The 22,277-nt window shown below is 53.5% G+C and overlaps 1 protein-coding gene across 7 annotated transcripts in view; it reads left to right on the top strand.

Annotated features, from left to right (window-relative positions):
* ZCWPW1 (zinc finger CW-type and PWWP domain containing 1) overlaps nt 1–22,277 on the top strand; it is a 251,709-nt gene that overhangs the window by 181,962 nt on the left and 47,470 nt on the right. For all 7 annotated transcript variants that reach the window (XR_003853018.1, XM_029580560.1, XM_029580562.1 and 4 more), the window contains one exon: nt 820–907. Coding sequence is in view for 6 of the 7 variants with exons in the window: in XM_029580560.1 (XP_029436420.1) it covers nt 820–907 (88 nt within the window). In the remaining variant the exon portion in view is untranslated. The remainder of the gene's footprint in view (nt 1–819; nt 908–22,277) is intronic.

Here is a 22,277-nt window from a genome sequence, read left to right as displayed (position 1 = left end):
TGGATCACTTATTCTCTTTAGTAGTCAAAGGAAAAGTGAGGTGGATTCAAAAGCCACTGTAGTCAGATGGATTAAGGAAGCTATTGGTTCAGCTTTCATTTCTGGAGGTTTAAGGGTTCACAATGGTCTGAGGGCACACTCCACAAGGGATCCAGGTAATTTGTTGGCCGAGCTTCATTTGGTTTTGCTAGAGAAAATTTTCAGGGTGGTGATGTGGGCTTCCTTGCTTGCTTTCTCCAGGCATAACTGAATAGATGTACACGCAAGAGAAGCTGCCTCTTTCAGAGCAAGCATTCTGAGAGCAGGTCTGCCTGACTCTCCCTGCCTGTGTAAAAGTAGCTTGGGTACATCCCATTTTTTCTAGACTGGTCTGGTGTGACAATAAGGAAGGAAAAATTTGGTTTCTTACCTGCTAATTTTCTTTCCTTGAGTCCTACCAGACCAGTCCAGTTACCCTCAGAATTTTAGCTGACATCCTGCTTGCTAGTGTATTTCAAATATGCTATGATTTAGTTTTTTTCTTCAGGTTGGTGATTTGTTTTCTGTTCCAAGGCAGGGTCAAGTTGGTTTAGAGGCCCATTTTCAATCCCCTGCTTATTGGGGGGGGGGGGGGGGGCGAGAGAGATTTTTGATGAATGTATTTTTTGTTTTGATGATAACATACTGAGCTACTGTAGGCTTCACAGTACCCTTCATAAAGTGATGTCAGTAAAACCATTGTTCTCTGCCTCCATCTGCTGATAGAGTAAAATCGATGCATTCTATCTTTTAAAATTTTATCGATCTTGTTGTGATTTCTTTTTCTTTCTCTCTTCCCAGGAAAGGATCAGCAAGTTTGGATTTTCAGGGCGCTTCCAGCAGGATGCAGGGACTCCCCAGAGCATCGAGGACCCTGGAGATTCTGATGGTAAATTGAGGCTACATCTCTTGCCTATTTACAAGTCACACATTCCCATATTTCAAGTACTCTCCTTAAGAGCAGAATGTAGATAATTGCTGTGGCATTATTTTCATTTTTATTTTAGATCCAGCAGTTTCTTCCTGCTCCTTTGTACTTTCAGGACTGGGATCTAGCACCATGAGCCATCATTTGCATCTAGCAGGGGATTTTTCCTCTATTTTCTATATTCTACCCCCCAACATACCTAATCTGATCATTGCAGTGGTTCTGGGCTGGGGGCCGTGCAACAGGGCTCCTTCCAGAGCCCTGTAATCATGGACCCTGAATCCAGCCACCAAGGGGCATCCTTTATCAATGACCATGACTCTCCCTGTCCCTGCATGGGCCTTGAACACTACCTCTACAGCATCCCAGTCCTGGCTGATTTAGGGAGCAGATGATGTGACTCAGGGTTTGGACAAGAGACCTTACACATGGCAGTGCACCACACTTACCCCCTGAGCCACTAGACCAGCTCACACCTGATGTCTATTTTATTGGCCTGAATATTTCCTCTTCCATGTTTGTTTCCAGTTCAACTTGAACAAGCCTCTAATGAATCCATAGCACCATGAGCCTTCATTTGCAGTTAGCCATGGGTTTTCCCCTTTATTAACACTCTTCCATCTCCCTCCTTCCATTTATCCTTTCATCATAGTAATAGACCTTAACCATGGACCACAGACTGTAGCACCCTCCAGAACTCATAACAAATGTCCCTGAGTCTGGTCATTAGGTGTCACTATTGTGCAATAGCTGAGGTTCTTACAGCTCAGTACAGGGACACAGAGCCTGTCACCTCTGGGACTGGATGGTTCAGGGAATGGGCATAGGGGTACAGAGCCTGTCATCTTAAGGACTGGGTGGCTCAGTATGGAAATAGGGTTATTGAACCTGTAGGACTAGATGGTTTAGGCATAGGCACTGGGAAACAGAATCTGTCACCTTTGGTGCTAGATGGCTTGGGCAATAGGCACTCAGACACAGAGTCCATCATCTCTAGGACTAGATGGCTTAGGCATTGGGCACAGAGGTATAAAGCTTGTCACCTCTAGGACTGATGGATCAGGAGACAGATATTTATATTTATTGCAATTTATAAATGCTTAATATCATATAAAAAGTAAACAAAGAACACTTAACAGAAACATCAGATCCAACCATGTAATAAAACAAATATCAATATATTTTATGAATCCTCTTTCCAAAACTGCAGAGAGCTACAATAAATAATAATATTAAGCATTTATAAACTGCAATAAATATCAAATAAATTAATATAGATTAATAAGGCATTTTTAATGTTGGTAAGTGCTTGAAGTAATAGAATTAAAATATTTTAAAATGTCACTCATATGATGCGTAATGGCTGTTCCCTGTACATTCAAGGATCAGTCCAGACTGCTGGGTTGTGTCTCCCTTCCAGCAGATGGAATCAGAGAAAAAAGCTTAACTTGGTGTGCCACCTGCCATCCTTCAGTATTTTCTCTGACTCCAGCAGAGGAGGTCGGCAGACCCTGCGGTCCTGATCCTAGCATATTTTCTAATAGTTTTCAGAGTTGATTAACTCTCCCTTGTTTGATATAGCAGCCTTGGCTACATCAAGTTCGTTTAAAAAAAACAAAAAACTTTAGTTTCATTTTTAGTCAGTGCAGTCTGTGTTATCCTTCCGAGGCATCTGCAGCCTTGGTAGAGGTACGTCTGGGGCTGGACGCCCCGATAGCCAACATCCCCAGAGGCGCGGTCTATTCTGGTGAGTGGGGTGATTAACCGGTGGGCCCATCCCTCCCCCCTGCGGCCCAAGAAGTGAAATTCCTCGGGAGCTGTGTCCTGTCCTGAGCTTGGCTCTCTCAGGTTCCCAGAGCTCCAGTAGGCCGAATTTCAGCAGTACTTACTGGGTTTTTTTGCTGACTTGTGCTTGTTTTCACCGCTGGGCTGTTTTTTGAATCGCTGGGATGCCGCAGGGACTTTCGTGTTCCGCGTGTGGGGGCTTGGGGCTGTGGCTTTCGCGTGAGGGAGTGTGTGCACGCTGCCTCCCAGGGGGGAACGCCCCTCAAGGGAAGATTCAAGCGCAATTTTGGAGCAAACTACTACACAGCGATCCTGATGGCGGGCGACCCCCTTCCCTGGCTGCCGCGGGAATGGTGGCCATTTTGTCGGGCCCATGCTCTACTGTAGGGGGAGGGGAGTCTCCTCCTCCTCCACTTTTTCCTCCCAGCTTAAACCCGGTTCGACCGCGCAGTCCGTGGCCCGCCTTCCCTCCGAACTCGGCCCCCTCCCCGACGGAGCCCTTAAAGGAACAGGTGCCATTTTCTTCTAAATTAATTTTATTAATACACAAAGCCTTTTTCCTGTACGTACCCGGATCAGTCCAGACAGTGGGTTGAGCCTCCTTTCCAGCAGGTGGAGACAGACTAAAACTTGCAGGATGCCCTACATCAGGACAGAGCCTATCCTCTAACCCTTCAGTATTTGTCTGTCTCCAGCAGGTGCAGCATCTCCCCTTCGGTTCTCTGCTGTAGGCTAGTCAGCCTCTTCTTTCTCTTTAGGTTCAAGCATGTACTTCTTTTGATTCTTGTTTTAAAAAAAAAAAAAAAAAGGATCTTTGAAGGAAATTTCTGCCTTCTTTAGTGCTTTTCTGTTTTTTTTGTGTGGGAGACGTCCGTCTCCCAGCTCTTTCCCGGCTCAGGGGGGCTTGTCCCCTTTTGCAGGAGGGGGTTCCCTGCATAGTCCTGAGTCCGTGGACGCTTCCAGGTGTGGGGACCGATGATCTCTGGGCCTCGTTCCCCCTCTGGCTGCCGAGAGGGTTTTGAACCCGCTGCTGCGCTCAATAAAAAAAGAGAAAAAGGAGTTAAAAGGTGTTAAACTTTCAATAAGTTGCAGGTACTCACCTACCTGTAACTTATTTGCAGCAGTTGACCAGCTTTTTTATTTTTTCTGGTCTGAGTAGGGCTAGAACCGCCAGTCAGAGAAGCAGAAGGCAGCAGATTTCCCGCCTGCTCTCTCCTGCTGTGCAGGCTGTCAATAAAGCATTTTTTTTTTTTCCCACTTTTTTTTTTCTTCAGCCGAAGTTTAGCTATGTCCCGGCTGACAGCCTGTCTTTCTTGTGGGCTGTCCTCTCCGCGTTTTTCGTGTCAGGGCCTCTGCACTGCTTGCCTGTCGGGTGGGGAAGGTCCCTCCTCGGCAGGACAAGCAAATTTAGCCCGGGGCTCCACTCCTCCCGGCATGGCTAGGCCTTTCCCGGGTCGGCAGAGCCCGGGAACGACCGCCATCTTGGATTTTTCATCAGGGCCGATTTCAATGCTCCCTGGGGCTGGGAGGCCGGATTTTTTTGATTTAACCCCCGATTTGGCCCCCGTGGGTCCCCAGGAGGGGGGTCCTGACCTTCCCTCGCCTCCCCTCTCCCTCCCCCCCCCCCCCCCCCCCGGCAAATCCAGGGTCCCTTTTTCCACGGATTTCATCCTCCTCATGCACAAATCTTATCTAGCTAGCTTGCATGAGCTGGATGAAAGCCCCCCCCCCTTGTCCCCCGTCCCCCCCGCCAAAAATCCCTCGTTCAGCGCCGTTGACCACTGGATCGGCCGCGGAGCCTCAGGGACCAGTTCGGGTGCAGGTGGGTGGTCCCGGGGGTGCCCCCCCCCCCTGGTGTCTCCCGGGTCCTCGGACCCCGCTGCTTCCTCGGATTCGGCAGATGCCCCCCCCCCCCCCTAGAGGGGGTTGACCCCAGAGCCCTTCGTCTTTTTCGTAAGGAGGAGTTAGAGCCCCTCCTCCCTTTTGTTCTGGAGAAGCTGGGTCTGGAAAGTCCCTCCGTGGATAATCTCATGGCCTCACTCCCTAAGGATATGACCCCGGTTTTGGGAGGGCTCCGGCCTCTGCCTTTCCCTTCCACCCCATGCTTAAGCTCCTTATCCTGCGGGAATGGGGGAGGCTCCTGAGGGTGCGCTCTGGGTGGGGCGTGCGATGGATAAGCTCTATCCCCTCCCGGAAGAGGGCTTGAAGCTGTTGCGATATCCATCGGTGGATTCTTATGTTTCTGCAGTGGCCAAGCACACCACGATTCCGGTGGAAGGTTCCACGGCCTTGAAGGATTCACAAGATCGTAAGCTGGAGGCTCACCTGAAGCGCATCTTCGACATCCTAGCCCTCGGGGTTCGGGCGTCTTGCTGTAGCAGTCTCATGATGCGGGCGGGCCTCCAGTGGGTCCAACAGTTACTCTGCGCCCGGGAGCTTCCGCCAGGTGAGGCAGAACAAGCCGAACGTCTGGAGGCGGTAATCGTTTACGTGTCAGACGCCCTCTACGATTTGGTCCGTGCGCAGGCGAAGGCGATGGTTTTGGCAGTGGCTGCCCGGAGGCTCCTTTGGCTACGCCACTGGTCGGCTGATCAGTCCTCGAAGGCCCGGCTGGGCACGCTTCCCTTCAAAGGTAAGATGCTCTTTGGCGAGGACTTCGACAAGCTTATAGACTCCTTGGCTGAAACAAGGTCCATAAGCTTCCAGAGGACCGCCCTAAGTCTTCTCGGTCCTTCGCGGCTTCTCGCTTTCGCTTCAGGGGTCAGCGTCGCCCGCTTCTCGCGGGCAGGGCGGTGCTGCGAGGGGGTCTTCTCGTGCGCAGTCCTGGTCGCAGTCCTTTCGTGGCAGGCGGCCTTTTCGCGAGGGCCAGCCCATGCATACCACCGCTAAACATGCCACGCAATGAAGTTCAGCCGACCCATTCCTCGGTCCCTTACCTTGGCGGACGCCTCTCCCTGTTTTTCGAGGAATGGGTCAAAATCACGTCGGATCAGTGGGTCCTCGACATTATCAGAGACGGGTACACTTTCGACCTCGTCCGGGAACTTCCAGATCTCTTTCTGTTCTCCCCTTGCGGCCGGGCCAAGAGGGACGCGGTGGTCCAGACTCTCTCCAAGCTTCTGGATCTGGGGGCGGTGGTCCCAGTCCCAAAAGGGGAAATTGGTGCCGGCCAGTATTCTATTTACTTCACTGTGCCAAAAAAGGACGGGTCCTTCTGCCCAATCCTGGACCTCAAGAGGGTCAATCAGGCCCTCAAGATCCCCCACTTCCACATGGAAACCCCACGGGCGGTCATTGCGACGGTCCGTCCCGGAGAGTTCCTTGCTTCCCTCGATCTCGCAGAAGCATATTTTCATATTCCCATCCACCGCGACTACCAGAAGTTTCTCCGATTCCACATTCTCAACCAGGACTTCCAGTTTCAAGCTCTCCCCTTCGGCCTCGCGACCGCTCCTCGCATCTTCACGAAGGTCATGGTAGTAGTGGCAGCGGCCTTGCGCCGGGAGGGGATTCTCATCCATCCCTATCTGGACGATTGGCTCATCAGGGCCCAGTCGGAGACCTCTTGCCGGCGGGTGGTGGATCGCGTTCTTACCTGTTAATTTTCGTTCCTGTAGTACCACGGATCAGTCCAGACGCCCTTCCCTGTCTGTCTTCTGTCCTCTCGAAGCTTGTTTTCTTGCAGGTCTGCAGATTTTCATATTCTCCTTGGTGCAACATTACTGAGCATTTACACCAGAAGCCTTGGTGGTTGTTTTATACCAAGTTTATGCAAGAGCGTATAGGTATACCATGCTTCTACATTAATCTATGGTTGCTCCGTTGAGCTTTTTGGTTACTTGCTTGATCCTATTCTTGGGTTTATTGTTTTATGCTTTGACATACGTTATACTGAAGGGTTAGAGGATAGGCTCTGTCCTGATATAGGGCATCCTGCAAGTTTTAGTCTGTCTCCACCTGCTGGAAAGGAGGCTCAACCCACTGTCTGGACTGATCCGTGGTACTACAGGAACGAAAATTAACAGGTAAGAACTAATTTTCCTTTAGAGGCTGAGGCACAGCTGCAGGATACTGAGCCTCCACCCGCAAAGGTCGCTAAACAGGCTGCAGCTCCAAATGTCCCTTTGGCCCCTGCGGGGGCTCCGGATCCTGGTCCCGCGAATCCTTCCCGCGACCCGCTCCTCCCAAATCCAGACGGGGATGTCGATGAGTCCACCCCGGTAGAGGGGGACGATCCCCGTGTTTTCCGATTATTCAGGCGGGAGGAGATGGATCCTTTGTTCCCTGTACGTACCCGGATCAGTTCAGACCGTGGATTGAGCCTCCTTTCCAGCAGGTAGAGACAGACTAAAACTGAAAAGGTATCCTATATGAGGACAGAGCCTATCCTGTAACCCTTCAGTATTTGTCTATTTCCAGCAGGTGGCTCAGCCCACCCTTCGGTCTCCTGATTTAGGCTAGTCAGCCTTCTCTTCTTCCTTTCTTTGGATCAAGCAAGTACTTCTTCCTCAGGATCTTGATTGGCTTTCTCTCTGTTAAAAAAAAAAAAAAAAAAAATAGGAGTTTTTCTTTTTTCTGTGCAGAAGAAGGTTCTGTCTCCTGGCTCTTGCCGGACTCAGGGGGGCTTCGCCCCTTGTGCGGAGCATAGCCTGAGTCCGTGAGTGCTTCCAGGTGTGGGGACCGAGGCTGGTGGTCCAATTCTCATCTCCCCCTCCCCCTCTGGCTGCCTAGGGAGCTTAGAGCTTCATTGCTGTGCTCAGTCTGTGTTTAAAAAAAAAAAAGAAGAGATTAAATTAATCTTTGATACAAGAAGAACAGCAATATAAGTACATTTTTAAAATTTTTACTTACCTGGGATCGAACCAGCAGTCAGACAGGCAGAAGTCAGCAGGTTTCTCTCCCCTGCTTCACTTCTGTCGGCGGGCTGTCAATCAAAGCTATTTTTACCTTTTTTTCCTCTCAGAGCGGCTCCTCTTTGCTACAGATGCTGCGGCCGGCAGCCTGCCTTGCTTGTGGGCAGACCTTGTTGCGCCTATCACGCGAGGGGCTCTGCTCAGCCTGCCTGCCGGGTGAGGATGGCCCCTCCTCAGCAGGACAGGCAAATTTAGCCCCGGGGATTGAATCCCCAGCGCATGGCCTTGGCCGTTCCCGGGTCGGCAAAGCCCGGGAACGGTGGCCATCTTGGGTTTTTATGCAGCTCCCGTTTTGGAGCTGGCTGGGGAGCTGGATTTTTTGAGTCTCCCCCCGATTTGAGCCCCGAGGCCCCCCAGGATGGGATCCTTGACCCCCCCTCGCCACCCCCCACCCCCCCTGGGGAAATCCAGGACCCGTTTTTCTTCGGATTTTTTCCTCCTCCTCCACAAATCTTATTTAGCTAGCCTGCAGGAGGAGGAGGAAGGTCCCTCCCCTGGTCCCGTCCCCCCCCCCCCCCCCCCCCCGGGCAAAAATTCCACGCTCCGCGCCGTTGACTGCCCGGCCACAGAGCCTCCGGGGTCGCTTCGGGTGCGGGTGGTCCCAGGGGTAGCCCCCCCTGACCCCCCCGATGGCCCCAGTTCTTCCAGATCCTGACCCCATGTCTGATTCAGCGAGCACCCTCCCGCCCCTGGAGGAGACGATCCCAGGGTCCTCCACATGTTTCAAAGGGAGGAGTTGGAGCCCCTCATCCCCTTTGTCCTCCAAGAATTGGGGCTGGAGGGGCCCCCAGCGGATACCCTTACGGCCTCCTTGCCCAAAAATATGGACCCGGTCCTGGTGGGACTCAGGGCTCTGGCAAGCGCTTTTCCATTTCATCCCATGCACAAGCTGCTGCTCCTGCGTGAATGGGAGGCTCCCGAAGCGGGACTCCGGATGGGGCTTGCTATAGACAAGCTCTACCCCCTCCCGGAGGAATGTTTGGAAATGTTGAAAATTCCCGCTGTGGAATCCTCGGTCTCCACGGTCACCAAGCACACCACTATCCCTGTGGAGGGATCAACGGCTTTGAAGGACGGACAGAACCGCAAGCTCGAGGCACATATGAAACGCTTCTTTGAAGTCCTGGCTCTGCGAGTCCGTGTGACTATCTGCAGCAGTCTCATGCTGAGGACAGGTCTCAGGTGGGTTCAACAATTACTCGGCACCCAGGACCTCCCGTCTGCAGAGGCAGAGCAGGCTGAACGTCTGGAAGCCGTCATCGCATATGGGGCTGATGCGCTCTACAACCTCCTCCGCGTCCAGGTGATGGCGTCGGCAGTGTTCGCTAGACGATTCCTCTGGTTGAGCAATTGGTCGGCCGACCCGTCCAAGGCGAGGCTAGGCACGTTGCCCTTCAAAGGTAAGTTGCTTTTTGGAGAGGACCTTGAAATGCTTATTGATTCCTTGGGGGAAAATAAGGTTCATAAGCTTCCGGAGTACCGTCTGAAACAATCACTCTTCTTTACTCCCTCCCATCCTCGTTTCCGGGGACAGAGACGGTATACGCCACGTGGGACGGGGTGGCTCCTCCAGGGGTTATTCTTCTCGGTCTCAGTCTTGGTCGCAGCCCTTTGGTGGGCGCTGCTCCTTTCGCGAGGGCCAGCCTGCGCAATCCACCCCCAAGCCTGCCACACAATGAAGTTCAGTCGACTCATTCCTCGGTCCCCTTTCTGGGCGGTCGCCTCGCCCTTCTTTTCGAGGAATGGGTCAAAATCACGTCGGACCAGTGGGTCCTTGACATTGTCTGAGACGGTTACGCCTTCGAGCTTATTCGCGACCTATCGGATCTCTTTCTATTCTTCCCAAGTGGGCGTCTCAAACGGGAAGCGGTAGAGCAAACCCTCGCCAGACTACTGAGTCTGGGCGCAGTGGTCCCGGTTCCAGAAAAGGAGCTCGGCGCAGGCCAGTATTCTATTTACTTCGTGGTTCCCAAGAAGGACGGGGCTTTTCGGTCGATCTTAGATCTCAAAAGGGCCAACCGGGCCCTCAAGATCCCACATTTTCGCATGGAAACCTTGCGAGCGGTCATCGCGGCGGTTCGCCCCAGAGAGTTCCTCGCCTCGCTTGATTTGACAGAGGCGTACTTCCATATCCTGATTCACCGCGATTACCAGAAGTATCTTCGCTTCCACATCCTCAACCGGGATTTCCAGTTTCGGGCAATGCCATTCAGCCTCGCGACTGCGCCTCGCACCTTCACCAAGGTCATGGTGGTGGTGGCGGTGGCCCTTCGCCGGGAAGGCATCCTAGTTCACCCCTATCTGGACGACTGGCTTGTGCGGGCCAAGTCGGAGGCTCTTTGCAAACAGACGGTGGATCGGGTATTAGCCCTCCTCGCGTCTCTCAGGTGGATAGTGAATTTTTCCAAGAGCAATCTTCAGCCCTAGAAGCCAGCCGTCTCTTTGCCTGGGCAGAACGCCTGGGCAGAACGACACCTGGATTGCCTGGCGGCCTCCCACATCACGGGCAAGGAGAATGTCCAGGCGGATTTTCTCAGTCGCCAATCGCTCGATCTGGGAGAGTGGGAACTCTTGGACGCCGCCTTAGATCTGATTGTCAGCAGGTGGGGTCCCCCTCACCTGGACTTAATGGCGACCAAGTGCAATGCCAAGGCCAATCGGTTCTTCAGCCGCTGGAGGGAGCACGGCTCTGAGAGCGTGGATGCTCTGGCTCTCCCTTGGCCCACAGACGTCCTTCTGTACGTGTTTCCTCCGTGGCCTCTGGTGGGAAAAGTTCTCAGGAGAACTCCACCGAGGGCCAGTGGTTCTGGTGGCACCCGAATGGCCTCGCAGGCCATGGTTCGCGGATCTCGTCAACCTGGTGACGGATGGACCTCTGCGGCCAGACCATCTTTCTCGTCTACTTCGGCAGGAGCCCATATTTTTCTACCAGGCCGATCGCTTTTGTCTAGCGGCCTGGCTTTTGAACAGTGACCCCTGAGGCGCAAGGGCTATAAGGAAGAGGTTATCTCCACTTTGCTTTGAGCCCAGAAGCAGTCGACTTCTCTAGCTTACGTGCGCGTTTGGAAGGTCTTTGAGACTGTTTGTGAGGAGTCAGGTGTCTCAGTGCGCTCCGCCCTGGTCTCGTTGGTCCTTTCCTTTCTTCAGAAGGATCTCTTCAAGGGCCTCTCCTTCAGTTCCCTGCGCGTGCAAGTTTCCGCTCTCGGCTCTCTCCTCGGACGGGTTGAGGGTCATCCTTTTAGCTGGCCATCCGGACATGGTTCGGTTCTTGAAGGGAGCCAAACACCTGCGTCCGCCCGCTCGCAATACTTGCCCGTCGTGGAGTCTTAATCTGGTCCTCCGGTCTTTCTGTTCTGCTCTGTTCGAGCCTCTCCGTCGGGCTACGGTAAAGGACCTCACGCTCAAGGCAGTTTTCCTTGTTTCTATCGCCTCCACTCGGCGGGTCTCTGAGATTCAAGCGTTGTCCTGTCGGGAACCTTTTTTGTGCTTCTCCAATTCAGGTGTTTCTCTCAAGACGGTGCCCTCCTTCTTGCCGAAGGTTGTGTCCACCTTCCATGTCAACCAGTCGGTAGAGCTACCAGCGTTTTCTCCGGAGGAAATTGCAGGTACCGCTGGAGGCGACCTTCGTAAACTGGATGTCAACGAGTTCTCCTCGGGTATCTTCAGGTCACCAATGACTTTCGGGTCTCGGACCATCTTTTTGTCCTCTGGAGTGGTCCCAATCGGGGCAAACCGGCTTCTAAGACCACTATTGCATGATGGTTGAAAGAGGCCATTGCCTTGGCTTATCTCTGCCAAGGTCGGGCGATTCCGGAGGGCCTAAAGGCTCATTCGCTACGTTCTCAAGCTACTTCCTGGGCGGAGAGCCAATCGGTCTCTCCGCAAGAGATTTGCAGGGCCGCCACATGGACGTCCCTGCATACTTTTGCTCGTCACTACCGTCTGGATGTGCAAGCTCCAGTTTTTGGTTCCTTTGGGCGGCAAGTGCTTCGAGCAGGACTGTCTCTGTCCCACCCGGGTTAGGGAAGCTTTGGTATATCCCACGGTCTGGACTGATCCGGGTATGTACAGGGAAAGGAAAATTAGTTCTTACCTGTTAATTTTCGTTCCTGTAGTACCACGGAACAGTCCAGACGCCCTTCCCTGTTTGTTTTTCTTTTCTGTCCTCTCGAAGCTTGTTCTTGCAGATTCGTAGATTTGGATACTTCATTCTTCACAAGAATTCTGAGCAATTACCCCGGAAGCCTTGGTTATTCAAGTGCCAAGTATATGCAAGAGCGGTTAGTCATACCATGTTTCTTACATTGTTCTACAGTTGCTCACTTGAGCTTTATGGTTACTTGCTTGATCCTATTCTGGCTTTGTTGTTTTCTGCTTTGACAATGGTTATTCTGAAGGGTTACAGGATAGGCTCTGTCCTCATATAGGATACCTTTTCAGTTTTAGTCTGTCTCCACCTGCTGGAAAGGAGGCTCAACCCACGGTCTGGACTGATCCGTGGTACTACAGGAATGAAAATTAACAGGTAAGAACTAATTTTCCTATCCCTTGTGTCCTAGCAGAGCTGGACATTGAGGCCCCGCATCCCAGCACGGAGCCTGTCAAGGGGAATCCGGTCCTCTCGGGGCTGCGGGCCTCTCCCAAGACCTTTCCTTTTCACCCAATGCTCATGCAGCTAGTGACCTAGGAGTGGGAATCTCCTGAGGTGACCCTGCGTGTGGGGAGGGCGATGGAAAAACGTTACCCCTTACCCGAGGAGTCCTTGGACATTCTCAGAATCCACAAGGTGGACGCGTCAGTCTCTGCTGTCACTATGCGGACAACCATTCCTTTGACTGGGGCGACTGCTCTTAAAGATTTGCAGGATAGGAGACTTGAGGTCCTTCTCAAGCAAATCTTTGAGGTCTCCGCACTGTGTGTTCGGGCAACTGTTTGCAGGAGCCTAATGCAGAGGGCAACCCTTGGTTGGGTAAAACAAATGCTCACCTCTCAGGAGTTGCTTCTGGATGAGGCTGACCAGGCGAATAGGATGGAATCCGCGATGGCTTACACTGCGGATGCTTTATATGATTTGCTCGGGGCGTCTTCACGCAACATGGCTACGGCAGTCTCTGCCAGGAGGCTTCTTTGGCTTCGAAACTGGTCGGCTGACGTTTCTTCTAAGACCCAGTTCCCTGTACGTACCCGGATCAGTCCAGACACCTGGGTTGTGACTCCGCACCAGCAGATGGAGACAGAGCAAAACTTGACGGGCTCCCTACATATAGTAAGGTGCCACCCACAGCCCCTCAGTCTTTCTCTGTCTCCAGCAGATGGGGCAGGTCCACCCACAGTCTCTGGGATCCCTGGTGTTTTAGTTAGTCAGGGATATTTAAAAAAAAAAAAAAAGTGAAGAAAGGGAAGAGCATTGGTAGTTTTTTAGCATCCCTTCTTTAAAAAAAAAAATATATATATATTTTTAACTTACAGTTTTGTAGAGGAAAGCTCCCGTCGGAGGAGCCTCCCAGGGGGACAGGCAGGTCCTGAGGGGATCTTCCCCCCTGGTAGAGGCCGCTGCTGGGGTCGAGGACCCAGCCTTCTCTGGCAGCAGCGTCGGGGGTGACACCGGGGAGCCCGGTTCACTCACCCCCGGTGGAGCGGAAACTTCAGCACCTGGGCCAGCGGCTAAGTATAAAAAAAAAAAGTTTGCAGCTTTTGTTTTCCACGCCGTCTCTCTCTCTCTCGCCGGCGGGTTCCTTCGTTGGGGGGAGGATTTCTTTTTGTAGAGGCGGCAAATTTTTGTTTTAGCTCAGGTCCGGGATACCTGTCTGGTCGGCCTGCCGCGCGGGTCTCTCATGATGGCATGTGCTCCGCTTGTCTCGCCGGAGGTGAGAGACCATCGGGGGGCGGTCGGGGGAGCCGTTCCCGGTCGTCCCGCTCGCCGCCGCGCGCCGTGGCTGCCGAGATCGGGGGGCCGGACCCGTTCCCGCTTAGCGCAGGAACGGCGGCCATTTTGAATTCGGTTCGGGAAGCCACGAGGAGGGCCGTGGAACATGGTGGCCAGCCACCTCCGCTTTCTCCCCAGCCTCGGGCATCGGGGGGGGAACCCCGGGGGGGGCCTAGATTCAGGAAAATTGAGCTCGGGGGAGGGATCCTCGGATTCGGAGGATTCCTTCTCCGAGGATTTTACGCTTTTATTAAAAAAGCTGGCAAAGTTCAAAAGATCAAAACGCAAGCCCGGGAAAGCTCCAGGGGGCAGAGAGGGGCGCTCTCACCCCCACAAGAGGTCGGCCCGTCATAGGGAATCGTCGGGTCACCCCAAGGAGAAGAGACCGGCACGAGGTGTCCCTCGGGACTCGGCGACAGAGTCTACCTCTTCGGAGGAGGTGGAGTCGGTCTCGGGGACCACAGGAAGGCCTGAGGGGCCCGATGATCAGGGTCCGGCTCAGCCGGGCGCAGGCAAGGGAGCGCTGATGGGGGATGGGGATGATCCCAAGGTCATGCGCCTCTTCAAAAGAGAAGAGCTATCCCCACTTATTCCAGCGATCCTCGAGGAGCTCGGGGTGGAGGCTCCACCCGTGGAAGCCCGTCAGGGCGCTAATATGGACCCGGTACTCCTCTGTCTCGCGGGACCTACGGTGGCATTCCCGTTTCATTTTTCTGCATCCGACATCCTTTTTCGGGAATGGGATACCCCGGAATTGGATCTTAAGGTGAGTAAGGCCATGGATAAGCTGTATCCTCTGCCGGAGGATGTTTTAGAGTTGCTGCGCCTCCCACGAGTGGATGCGGCGGTGTCGGCAGTAACAAAGAAATCTACCATCCCCGTGACAGGCGCCACGGCACTCAGAGACATCCAGGATCGGAAACTGGAGGTGCAACTCAAAAAGGTTTTTGAGGTATCTGCCCTTGGAGTCAGGACGGCCATTTGCAGCAATTTTGCGTTGCGGGCTGGCCTCTGCTGGGCCCAAAATGTACAAGCGAATGCTGGTCTCTCTGAGGGGGAGGCTTCACAGGCGGATCACTTGGAAGTGGTGATAGCCTACAGCGCAGATGCCATGCACGATTTGCTGAGAACTTCAGCCAGGGCTATGGTGTCAGCGGTCTCAGCTCGCCGTCTCCTCTGGCTCCGTAACTGGGCCGCGGATGGTACGTCTAAGGCTCATTTGGACTCTTTGCCTTTTAAAGGGAAGTTACTCTTTGGAAAGCAACTGGACGATCTTATGCAGTTCCTGAGCGAGAACAAGGCTTTCAAGCTGCCGGAGGACAGGCCTAGGCCTCGGTCTAACTTCTCCGCGAGGAACCGTTTCCGTCCTAACCGGCGCCAGAGACCGCAAAGATCGACGGGGACGGGTCAATCCTACCGGGCAGGCTCTGCCAGATCCTCCTCATGGTCTCAGTCCTTTCGAGGGAAGAAGTTCAACAGGTCAGGTGGGCCCTCGGCGGGATCGGGGTCCAAGTCGGCCCAATGAAACGAGACAGGTTCATTCCTCGCTACGGCTTCCAGAAGCCGTACCAAACGTGAGGGCGAGGCTCGAGCAGTTTTACGAGGAATGGACCAAGATAACTTCAGACCAGTGGGTCCTAGGAGTGATAAGACACGGTTACGCGTTAGATTTTGCACGTCTGCCGTGGAACAAGTTTCTCGTCTCTCCCTGCAAGGATATCGCCAAACGCGCAGCCATACGGGCGACCCTTCAGCGTCTGGAAGATCTGGGCACCATTACTCCCGTGCCATCGAGGCAACGGGGCATGGGAAGGTACTCCATTTACTTCGTGGTCCCAAAGAAGGACGGCTCGTTCAGGCCAATCCTCGACCTAAAAGGAGTCAACAGGTGCCTTCGTGTTCCCAGTTTCAAGATGGAGACGATCCGCTCGGTAGTGGCCGCGGTTCGTCCGGGCGAGTTCCTTGCGTCGCTGGATCTAACGGAGGCGTATTTGCACATCGGGATTCAGCCGGCCTATCACAGGTTTTTGAGGTTTTGCATCCTAGGCAGACATTATCAGTTCAGGGCTCTTCCTTTTGGCCTTGCCACGGCTCCACGCACCTTTACCAAAGTTATGGTGGTGGTGGCTGCCCAGCTCCGGAGGGAAGGGCTCCTGGTTCACCCTTACCTAGACGATTGGCTCATCCGGGCCAAATCCGAGGCTGATTGCCGGCAGGCGATTGCCAGGGTCCTGCAGCTTTTGCGGGGTCTCGGCTGGGTGGTCAACCTATCCAAGAGTCATCTGCAGCCTACCCAGAGGTTGGAATACCTGGGGACCTTGTTCGACACCGAGGGAGCCAGGGTGTCTCTGACTCAGGCGAGAGTGGTCAAGCTCCAGAGGCAGGTGAGCCGACCATTGTCCATGCGGTGCCCGCTGGTATGCGATTACCTGATGGTCTTGGTGTCCATGGCGTCGACGCTCGCTTTGGTCCCCTGGGCTTTCGCTCATCTGCGACCGTTACAATCAGCGTTACTTTCCCGCTGGAAGCCGGCATCGGAAGAGTTTCGTCGGCCGCTGCCCCTCACAGGCCGCGCCAGGGCCAGCCTGCAGTGGTGGCTCTGCACCGACCATCTGACGTGCGGTGTCTCTCTGCTCATGCCCACTTGGACGGTGGTCACGACGGACGCCAGTCTTTCTGGTTGGGGGGCGGTCTGTGGGGGATGCTCAGTGCAAGGTCAGTGGTCGAGCCAGCAGTCGCTGTGGTTCATCAACCGGTTAGAGACCAGGGCAGTAGCGTTGGCGTTAAGAGCCTTTCTCCCATGGATACAGGGCCGGGCGGTCCGGGTTCTGTCGGACAACGCGACTACAGTGGCCTATATCAATCGCCAGGGAGGACCAAGGAGCCAGCAAGTGGCGGATGAGGCGAGTCAGTTGATGTGCTGGGCAGAGCAACACCTCAGCAGTATAGCGGCGTCTCACATCGCCGGAGTAGACAACGTCCAAGCGGACTTCCTCAGCCGACATCGGCTGGATCCAGGCGAATGGGAGTTACCGGAGGTAGCGTATCATCTCATCTGTGCCAGGTGGGGACAGCCACACCTGGATCTGATGGCCACCGCTCACAACTCAAAGACTCCGCGGTTCTTCAGCTGTCGGAGGGAGCGGGGCGCAGAAGGAGTCGATGCACTAGTGCTTCCCTGGCCCACGGACGTGTTGCTATATGTATTCCCTCCGTGGCCTCTCATAGGCAAGGTTCTACGACGAATCGAGTTACATCCGGCGGCGGTGATCTTGGTGGCGCCGGAATGGCCAAGGCGCCCGTGGTTTGCGGACCTCATTCAGCTGGCGGCGGAGCCTCCGCTTCGGTTTCACGGAGACGCGATCATCCTTCGTCAAGGACCCGTCTGTTTGGAAGATGCGGATCACTTTTGTCTCGCGGCTTGGCTTTTGAAAGGGCGCGCTTGAGGACGAAGGGGTACTCTGAGGCAGTAATCGCTACTTTGTTGAGAGCTAGAAAGCAGTCTACGTCCTTAACCTATATGCGGGTTTGGACAGTTTTCGAGGACTGGTGTGGTACTCATGAAGTAGATCCTATACGGCCATCTGTGCCTGCGGTCCTCGCTTTCCTCCAAGAGGGCCTCTCGAAGGGGCTGTCCTGGAGTACCCTGAAGGTCCAGATAGCTGCGCTTGGTTGCCTTAGAGGTAAGGTCCAAGGAGTGTCCTTGGCTTGCCATCCGGATGTGATGCGTTTTCTTCGTGGGGCTAAACATTTACGCCCACCGGTACGTAATCCTTGTCCATCCTGGAACTTAAACTGCGTGCTATCAGCTCTGTGTGGAGCGCCGTTTGAACCAATCAAGCGGGCGACTCTTAAGGATCTTACTTTGAAGACGGTGTTCCTGGTAGCAATTACGTCCGCTCGTCGGGTCTCGGAACTGCAGGCCCTGTCCTGTAGAGAACCATTTTTGCGATTTTCGGAGGCTGGTTTCTCTCTGCGAACGGTTCTGTCCTTTTTGCCCAAGGTGGTGTCCGCTTTTCACTTGAATCAGTCTGTGGACCTTCCAGGGTTTTCGAACATGGATCAGATGGACAAGGGGTCGAAAGAGTTACGGAGACTTGATGTTCGCAGGATTCTACTTCGTTACCTGGAGGTTACGAATCCTTTCCGGGTTTCCGACCACCTGTTTGTCCTCTGCTCAGGTTCTCGCAGGGGGTCTGCGGCTTCGCGTGCCACGATTGCGCGTTGGCTCAAGGAGGCGATTGGTTTGGCGTATCTTCTGCAGGGCAAGGTGGCGCCTAAGGGGCTTCGAGCTCATTCGACTCGGGCGCAAGCCACATCCTGGGCTGAGGTTTCTCAGGTGTCCACGCAGGACACCTGAGAAACCTCCGGAGGGTTTCTCAGGTGTCCACGCAGGAGATCTGTAGAGCAGCGACGTGGAAGTCGTTGCATAATTTTACTAAGCATTACAGACTTGATGTCCAGTCAGCTGAGCCTCAAGGGTTTGGAGCGAGCGTTCTCCGAGCAGGATTCTCTGCTTCCCACCCTCGATAAGTAGCTCTGGTACATCCCAGGTGTCTGGACTGATCCGGGTACGTACAGGGAAAGGAAAATTAGTTCTTACCTGATAATTTTCGTTCCTGTAGTACCACGGATCAGTCCAGGCTCCCGCCCGTCTGTGTTTTGTTACTGATGGATAGAGGGAGAGTCCGCTCGGTTGACTTGAGTCCTCATTTACTCCCAATTGCGAATTTTTGCAGTGTTTGAATTTGAGACTAGGCCGTTGTTGGCTTCTGGTTCTGATGTTTTCGATTCCAGCCGGAGGTGCTATGGTGAATCGAACTCCATTATGGTTTTCATAGTTAGTTCTGGCATTTTATTGCTTTGACATTATGTTCGACTGAGGGGCTGTGGGTGGCACCTTACTATATGTAGGGAGCCCGTCAAGTTTTGCTCTGTCTCCATCTGCTGGTGCGGAGTCACAACCCAGGTGTCTGGACTGATCCGTGGTACTACAGGAACGAAAATTATCAGGTAAGAACTAATTTTCCTTTGGGCAATCTTCCTTTTAAAGGGAAATTTTGTTTGGGGATGAGCTGGAAGCCCTCATCAAGTCTCTGGGGGAGAACAAGGTGTATAAGTTGCCGGAGGATAAGCCCAGGTCTTCCAGAACCTTAGGTTCGGCGCGTTCACGGTTTTGGGGACAATGCAGATTTCGGAAGGCTAGGGCTCCCGCCTTTCCCGCCAGATAGCAGACTCAGAGATCTCACTCTTGGCTTTCTTCCTTTCGCGGCCGCAGGCCCTTCCGTGACAGGGGCTCTCAAGGAGCCGCGGGGGGCAAGCCGTCCCAATGAAGTGTGCAGACCGTCTCCCCGGTTCCAGTGGTGGGCAGCTGCCTCTCACTATTTCTCGAGGAGTGGGTCAAGATTATGTCAGACCAATGGGTCCTCAGTATAAATGAAAACGGGTACGAGTTGGATTTTGCCCGCCCATTATGGGATCTGTTCCTGGTGTCGCCCTGCGGGCCTCTAGCCAAGCGGGAGGTGGTAGGTCAAACCCTGGATCGATTGAAATCCCTGGGAGCCATAGTGCCGGTCTCTCCGGAGGAGCACAGGTCCGGCAGGTACTCCATCTATTTTGTGGTCCCGAAGAAGGAGGGATCCCTTCGCCCGATTTTGGACCTGAAACAGGTCAACTGAGCTCTTCGGGTACCTCGGTTCCACATGGAGACTATCCGCTCGGTCATTGCGGCCGTCCACTCAGGAGAATATTTGGCTTCTTTGGACCTAACAGAGGCTTATCTTCTCATAGGGATCCGCGAGTGTCATCAGAGATTCCTCCGGTTCATGATTTTGGGAGAACATTATCAGTTCCATGAGCTCCCATTTGGGTTGGCAAAGGCTCCGCGAGTATTCACCAAGGTGATGGTGGTGGTAGCAGCAGCCCTCAGGCGGGAGGGGATCTTAGTTCACCCCTACCTGGACGATTGGCTCATACGGGCGAAATCGGAACACCTCTGTCGGATGGCGGTCCGGACGGTTTTGCTCCAGCTCCAAACTCTTGGTTGGGTGGTCAACTTTGCCAAGAGCCAGTTGGTCCTGTCTCAGGTTCTGAACTTCTTAGGCGCCCGGTTCAGTAGGCAAGGTCTTCCTCACCCAGGAGAGGATGATCAAGCTATGGGCGCAAATACATCGGCTCTTGTCGTTACCTCTTCCCCGAGTGTGGGATTACTTGCAAGTACTTGGTTCCATGGCGTCTACTCTGGAATTGGTCCCCTGGACGTTTGCGCATATGAGATCTTTACAGAGGGCGTTGCTTTCTCGTTGGGATCTGAAGTCGAGGAGTTCCAGCTATGGTTGCCCCTCTTGGAACCCGCCAGGCCCAGTCTCGATTGGTGGTTGATTTCAACCCACTTGCAACAGGGGTTGGACCTGGAGTAACCACAGTGGGTGATCATGACGACGGATGCCAGCCTCTCTGGCTGGGGAGCGGTCTGCCAGTCAAAGGCCGCTCAGGGCCAATAGACGAGTTATCAGGCAACATGGTCCATCAATCGGTTGGAGACCAGGGCGGTGTGCCTAGTGTTACGCGTCTTTCTCCCTCTAGTCAGTCAACGGTTGGGAGGAACCAAGAGCCGGCTAGTGGCTTTGGAGGCCGACCGACTCATGGCATGGGCAGAGCGCCATCTGGTCCGGCTGGCGGCCTCTCACATAGCCGAGATGGACAATGTTCAAGTGGATTTTCTCAGTCGTCAGTATCTGGATCCCGGCGAGTGGGAGCTGTCCGACGCAGCCTTCCAGATCCTTACTCGTCGCTGGGGTGTTCCTCACCTGGACTTGATGGCGACTCAGAGAAATGCAAAAGCGTCTCGTTTTTTCAGTCGCTGGAGAGATCACGGGTCGGAAGGGGTGGATGTCCTCGATCTTCTATGGCCTTGCGACATTCTGTTGTACGTGTTTCCCCCCTGGCCACTAGTGGGCAAGGTCTTGCATCGGATAGAAGCTCACGTAGGATCAGACATTCTCTTAGCTCCGGAGTGGCCCCGACGGCCGAGGTTTGCAGATCTGATCAACTTAGTGATCGAAGGTCTTGTTCGTCTCAGCCAACTTCCGAATCTTCTTCGGCAAGGTCCAGTATTTTTCAATCGAGCGGATCGCTTTTGTCTAGCGGCCTGGCTTATGAGAGGAGACAGTTGAGAAAGAGGGGATATTCTGATTCGGTTATCTCTACCCTCCTACAAGCACGGAAGTCGTCTTCGTCGCTTGCCTATGTTCGAGTCTGGAGGGTGTTTGACTCTTGGTGCTGCGGGTTGACTGTATCCCCGCGTCGGGCCTCGGTGGCTCATATTCTAGCCTTTTTGCAAATTGGCCTAAAGAAAGGATTGGCTTGCAATTCTCTCCTGGTGCAGGTTGCGGCCCTAGGGTGTCTGCAAGGCACGGTTGACGGTTTTTCACTGGCAGCTCATCTGGACGTGTCCCGTTTTTTGAAGGGGGCTAAACACTTGAATCCTCCGGTCAGAAAGGTCCTTCGTGGAGTTTAAATTTGGTTCGCTGTGGCTTATATTGTCTTCCATTTGAGCCTTTCAAGCGGGCCATGTCAAAGGACCTGACTCTCAAGACGGTTTTCTTGGTGGTGATCACCTCCGCAAGGTGGGTCTCGGAGCTTCAAGCTTTGTCATGTCGAGAACCGTATCTCCGTATTTCGGATTCGGCGGTATCTCTAAAAACAGTGCCTTCTTTCCTACCAAAGGTAGTGTCAGGTTTTCATTTGAATCAGACGGGAGAGTTGCCTGCCTTTCCAAATTTGGATCCTCGTTCTCCTAAGGATAGGGATCTGCATAAATTGGATGTGCGGCGGGTTCTCCTTCGCTATCTGGAGGTGACCAATGCTTTTCGGTTGTCTGATCATTTTTTTGTCTTATGGAATGGTCCTAAGAAAGGTCAAAAGACTTCCAAAGCTACTGTTGCTAGGTGGTTGAAGGAGGCCATTACCTCCACTCACATCTGTATCGGTCGTGCCATTCCGGAAGGTTTGAAGGCGCATTCCACCAGGTCTCAGGCGGCTTCTTGGGCGGAGATTTAATTTGTCTTGCCACAGGAAATTTGTAGAGCAGTCACTTGGAAATCGTTGCATACCTTTGCTAAGCATTACCGCGTAGATGTTCGGGATCCGGATGACGACTGCTTTGGCAGCAGCGTTTTGCGTGCAGGACTCTCCAGGTCCCACCCCATTTAGGGCAGCTTGGGTACATCCCAGCGGTCTGGACTGATCCTGATATGTACAGGGAAAGGAAAATTGGTTCTTACCTGCTAATTTTCGTTCCTGTAGTACCAAGGATCAGTCCAGACACCCGCCCTTGGAGCTTGGAGAGTCCATTACGTTTTGTGATTTTCACTCTGCAGAATTCTTTACAGTGATAGCCATTCGCGTGGCATGGGAAGGTGCCCTTCCTTGTACATGTGTTATGCGGTTATACGTTTTTTTTGGCGGTTATGTGGTTTTTTGATGGTGCAAATTTGATGTAGCCATTGGTTATTACGTTTAAGGTTTTTATCCTCTAATTTTTATTCTGCTATGGTATCGATAATACTGAAGGATCGCAGGTGGCACACCAAGTTAAGGGGGGGGGGGGGTACCTTTCAGCTTTTTTCTCTGACTCCATCTGCTGGAAGGGAGACACAACCCAGCGGTCTGGACTGAGCCTTGGTACTACAGGAACGAAAATTAG

This window comes from Rhinatrema bivittatum, chromosome 16, assembly GCF_901001135.1.
Source record: "Rhinatrema bivittatum chromosome 16, aRhiBiv1.1, whole genome shotgun sequence".
NCBI classification, from domain to species: domain Eukaryota; kingdom Metazoa; phylum Chordata; class Amphibia; order Gymnophiona; family Rhinatrematidae; genus Rhinatrema; species Rhinatrema bivittatum.
Note: the sequence above shows the minus strand (reverse complement) of the source record. Positions and strands in the feature narration are given on the sequence as shown.